Source organism: Engraulis encrasicolus, chromosome 18, assembly GCF_034702125.1.
Source record: "Engraulis encrasicolus isolate BLACKSEA-1 chromosome 18, IST_EnEncr_1.0, whole genome shotgun sequence".
Taxonomy (NCBI): Eukaryota; Metazoa; Chordata; class Actinopteri; order Clupeiformes; family Engraulidae; genus Engraulis; species Engraulis encrasicolus.
This window is the reverse complement of record NC_085874.1, coordinates 40037486-40039985: the sequence shown is the minus strand read 5'-3', so window position 1 is coordinate 40039985 and position 2500 is coordinate 40037486. Positions and strand designations below refer to the sequence as shown.

Genomic DNA, 2500 nt, shown 5'->3' with positions numbered 1-2500 from the left:
CGTGCACACACACACGCACACACACACACACACACACACACACACACACACACACACACACACACACACACACACACACACACACACACACACACACACACACACACACACACACACACACACACACACACAACCACACACAACCACACACAACCACACGCATACACACAAAACCACACACCATAAGAATATCCCTTACCCATTTTATGCCATGTTTTTTTTTCACTGCAAGCCGTAACAGCCTCTAGGCTTCCAGAAATAGGTTGTGTTGTGTTGCTCCTATCCTCCATGCATGCTAAGCATTTTCCATAAAAACAGCAGCCGTGTGCAACACTCCCTGAATGTCAAATAACCACCTGACTTTATTTAGGCTGGTAGACACCAGAACATTTCTCACACCAAATCATTTAAAATTGGATTTTATTTCGCAAATCTCAGCTGGAAGGTGCGTCGGAGATGGCCGATTTGGTCGCTCAGCAAACTATTTGAAAAAACTCCCACACACAGATCATTTCGCTGTTTTTCTTTAATGAACGATATTTCGGTCCTAGACCTTCATCAGGCACATTCGTTTGCCTGATGAAGGTCTAGGACTGAAACGTCGTTCATTAAAGAAAAACAGGAAATGGTCAGTGTGCGGGCGAGGGACTCACTAGTTTGACGCCCTCTCGTGACTTCACATGGTAATCAAACATTTCAAACAAGCGATTTAAGGTTAGGGTTAGGTTTAGGGTTAAGGTTAGGGTTAGGGTTAAGGTTAGGGTTAGGTTTAGGGTTAGGTTTAGGGTTAAGGTTAGGGTTAGGGTTAAGGTTAGGGTTAGGTTTAGGGTTAGGTTTAGGGTTAAGGTTAGGGTTAGGATTAGGTTTAGGGTCGTATGACGTAAGCGGTAAGTCACGAAAGGGCGTCGTTCTAGTGAGTCCCGTGCGGGCGACAGCCGCCATAGCCGATTAGAATGTCGGAATGCTTGCATTCTGCTTTTAACAGGCATGCTCAAACAAAACGAACACTAGGTGGTGGTGTTCTATGTACTTTCAATGGGTGGTGTAGATTAAATTCAAAGAAATTCAAGGTAATGGCACCACCTAGTGTTCGTATTATGGCATTATTTTGAATTGAAATTCTTTCCATTCAGAATTTCGTACAAGCCTGCTGTGTACATGTCCCACACACACACACACACACACACACACACACACACACACACACACACACACACACACACACACACACACACACACACACACACACACACACACACACACACACACACACACACACACACATCCGCGCTCCACAGAACCCAACTCACCGAGTTCTTCAGGCAGTCGTCGTCCACGTCGAAGTTGGAGGTGTCGGTGGGCGAGCTGACCTCGGGGATGTAGGGCGCCTCGCAGCAGCGGATGTTGTCCCAGTCGATGCCGCTGAAGAAGGGGTGCTGCTGGAAGTCCAGGATGCCGTTCTGGCCCAGACGGTGCTCGCGGCTGCAGATCAGACGCCGCATCAGGTCCTTGGCGTCCTCCGAGACGTCCGTCATCGCCGCCGGGAACTGGAAACGCTCCTGGAAACGCACCGGGGGGACGGAGGGAGGGATGGAGAGAGGGAAGGAGGGATAGAGAAGATATTTACTTTTTTTAAAGACTGCAGGAGCAGTTGGGATCAGTCAGGGTTAGACACATCCCGTCATCTGCATTGGGAACTGGAAACGCTCCTGACGGGGGGATGGAGACAGGGAGGGAGGGAGCGAGCGATGAGATTTTTAAAAAAAGAGTGACAGGGATGAGTCAGGGTTAGGCTTTTGCTGATAATTGCCATGGCTGAATGTTGGGGGCCCCTACAGAGGGGCCTAGATGTGATGGGGGCCCTTGGCAAATGCCTAGTCTGCCTTTTATTAAAACTGGCGCAATACTACAGGAGTTCAACCAATCATTCAGCCTCCCTCCCTCCCTCCCTTTCCAGTCTGGTTAGCATAAGTAATCTCTTCATCTTGTCCCTTTTATTTAAGTCACGCCAAAAGACACACACAGTATCAGCCTGAGGTAGGAGCCAATCCCCATCCACGCTCACAGTATCAGCCTGAGGTAAGAGCCAATCCCCATCCACGCTCACAGTATCAGCCTGAGGTAAGAGCCAATCCCCATCCACGCTCACAGTATCAGCCTGAGGTAAGAGCCAATCCCCATCCACGCTCACAGTATCAGCCTGAGGTAAGAGCCAATCCCCATCCACGCTCACAGTATCAGCCTGAGGTAAGAGCCAATCCCCATCCACCTTCACATAGGCAGACATGCTGGTCCCGCATAACAGGTGCATGAACTTTGAGGAATGTTACATTCTTTAGCTCTTTTTTTTCACTTCCTTGTTCGTCACGGCTGAATAATTAATGGAATCATGAGACATGAAGGATTATGGTAAATCATCGTTTGGAATGAGTCTTTGTTCCATTAAATTATACTAGCAAATTCTCCTTGAAACCTTTGTGGTTAATGATGTTGGAGAAAA

At 48.1% G+C, this 2500-nt stretch overlaps 1 protein-coding gene across 3 annotated transcripts in view; it reads right to left on the bottom strand.

The window, feature by feature from the left end:
- cdc42bpab (CDC42 binding protein kinase alpha (DMPK-like) b) overlaps positions 1–2500 on the bottom strand; it is a 152660-nt gene that overhangs the window by 73343 nt on the left and 76817 nt on the right. For all 3 annotated transcript variants that reach the window (XM_063223612.1, XM_063223613.1, XM_063223611.1), the window contains exon 9: positions 1311–1559. In XM_063223612.1, coding sequence (XP_063079682.1) covers positions 1311–1559 — 249 coding nt within the window. The remainder of the gene's footprint in view (positions 1–1310; positions 1560–2500) is intronic.